The 2,061-nt window shown below is 39.6% G+C and overlaps 1 protein-coding gene across 1 annotated transcript; it reads right to left on the bottom strand.

Moving 5' to 3' along the window:
* Positions 1-539: 539 nt before the first annotated feature.
* On the bottom strand, positions 540-965 carry LOC139191858 (glycine-rich protein 5-like). The gene has a single exon (XM_070812887.1). It carries the CDS (start codon positions 963-965, stop codon positions 540-542), a length of 426 nt encoding a protein of 141 aa, XP_070668988.1.
* Positions 966-2,061: the final 1,096 nt, after the last annotated feature.

Here is a 2,061-nt window from a genome sequence, read left to right on the forward strand (position 1 = left end):
ATACAATCTTAAAAGCGCACAAACCATACTTTTATCAATGATTTTTTAATCTCGCCAGCAGTTCATAATATTATCACAATTTCATTACGTCATAATTTTGATAAGTTTTTTGTTTTATTACAAAATGTCATGATACAATTAAAAGCGAAACAATTCAATACAAGTAGTATTTATTCTGTAAAGTTTTCGATATAGAGTTACATTCTTCAACAATTTACACTGGATTACTAATACAACCCTAATCGAAGCGAAACAAAACGTAACCGCGTTTGGTGGTTCTACCCGTAGGTGATCCTTGAAGAAAGTTCAAACTATTAGAAAGGGTGTACAAGGCTGACCAATTATTCACACGACCACCCTCGCTGGCTTAACAAAATTATTATATAATTTAACCATTGTAGGAATCTCAATCCAGCATTATTGAATTTGTAACGCTGTCCCTCAGCACCCCTCCCACTTTCTCTCCAACCTTTTTATATTCCCCTCTGCTTTTGAAACCCCCTCACTCCCACATCTCTGAAACTCCCTCTCTCTCCCTCTCACTCATCAAATTCTCTCTTTCTCTCTCTAAAAATGAAGATGGGTTTTGCAGGGTTCCAAGTTTTGATGGTTTTGAGTCTTTTGGCCACATCATGCATAGCCCAGGCCCCAGGAGCTGCACCCACAGCCTCACCCCCAACCGCCACGCCGCCAACCGCCACCCCACCAACCGCCACGCCGCCAACCGCCACCCCACCAACCGCTACACCGCCATCAGCCGTACCAGTTCCATCACCCAGCAAAACACCAACCGTGTCACCAACTCCATCACCAGTGACAGCACCAACCCCAAGTGCCTCCCCACCAGCTTCCACACCAGCTTCCACACCATCTGCTGAGTCTCCGTCGTCCCCACCTGCTCCCTCTGGCCCAAGCCCGAACTCCCCACCGGCTGAGGCTCTTCCTCCAAGTGGCACCTCCACCATCAGCCGCGCTGTTATTGCTGGAACTGCTCTTGCTGGAGTCTTCTTCGCCGTTGTGTTGGCTTAGATTCATGGGGTTTACCCTTTCGGGTTTCGCTATTCGTCCACATGGAGACTCCTCATCGGCTCTCAGATCTGGCCTTTGATGGACGGTCGAGATCTATTATTTTCTTTTTCTTCTATTGTTTATTTTTGTTAATGTTTATTTTTATAGATTTGTTTAACTTTGTGTGTTTTCAATCCATGTGGTGATTATTGGGTTTGGCAGTTTCTAGGTGGATTTGGACGGTCGTGATGTGATTAATTACGGTGATTCATTGTTTTACAGTCGACACGTGCACCCATTTGTAGATGAGTCGTTGGATGTACATCTATCTGATCATAGTTGAATAAAACAGTTTGTCATTCTTTGAACTTGTCATACTTTTAACTCTCTCTAAGATACGTGTGTGATTACAAGAGCTCGTGAATTTAAGTGCATCAAGATAATAACAAAGTTTACTCATTCATTTTACGTTTAATTTTATGTAATTTATTATCGTAAATTTTCGAATACCTTTGTTAAATTTATCACATTTCCAAAATAGGGGATTGCGGAAAAAATGGAGCCTTTATTCTCTAGGGTTGGGTGGATTTGCCTTTTCACAAAGTCTAAAGCATTTGTTGTATATTTCCATGCCAAAAAGATGGAATCCAACTCCTGAGGTTTGGTATATATGCTTCCAATCCTTGACGTTGACTCGTGGTTTCAAAAGTCTTCATCATAGGTGAAGGTGCACCATTAATCTTTCTTTTGCGTTATTCCACGAAACTTGATACACGTGTTAATCCATTTGGATGAAAAGTAAAATGGAACCATGTAATCTTTTCCAAAGAGATTTGAACTTTAAATATTATGTAACATTTTCTAATTTAAAATGACTAAATTTGAACTCCATGCATTTTTTTTCTTTTCTTTTTCGTGTGAAAAATTATAAATAACAAATTTAAATGATTATATTGTGTTTATAATCGAAGAGATCTGATTTTCACATATCATTTTTTCGCCTCTCATATGCCTATCCCTCTTTTTGACAATTTTAATTAAATAAATCATACA

This window comes from Malus domestica, chromosome 15, assembly GCF_042453785.1.
Source record: "Malus domestica chromosome 15, GDT2T_hap1".
In the NCBI taxonomy this organism is placed as follows: domain Eukaryota; kingdom Viridiplantae; phylum Streptophyta; class Magnoliopsida; order Rosales; family Rosaceae; genus Malus; species Malus domestica.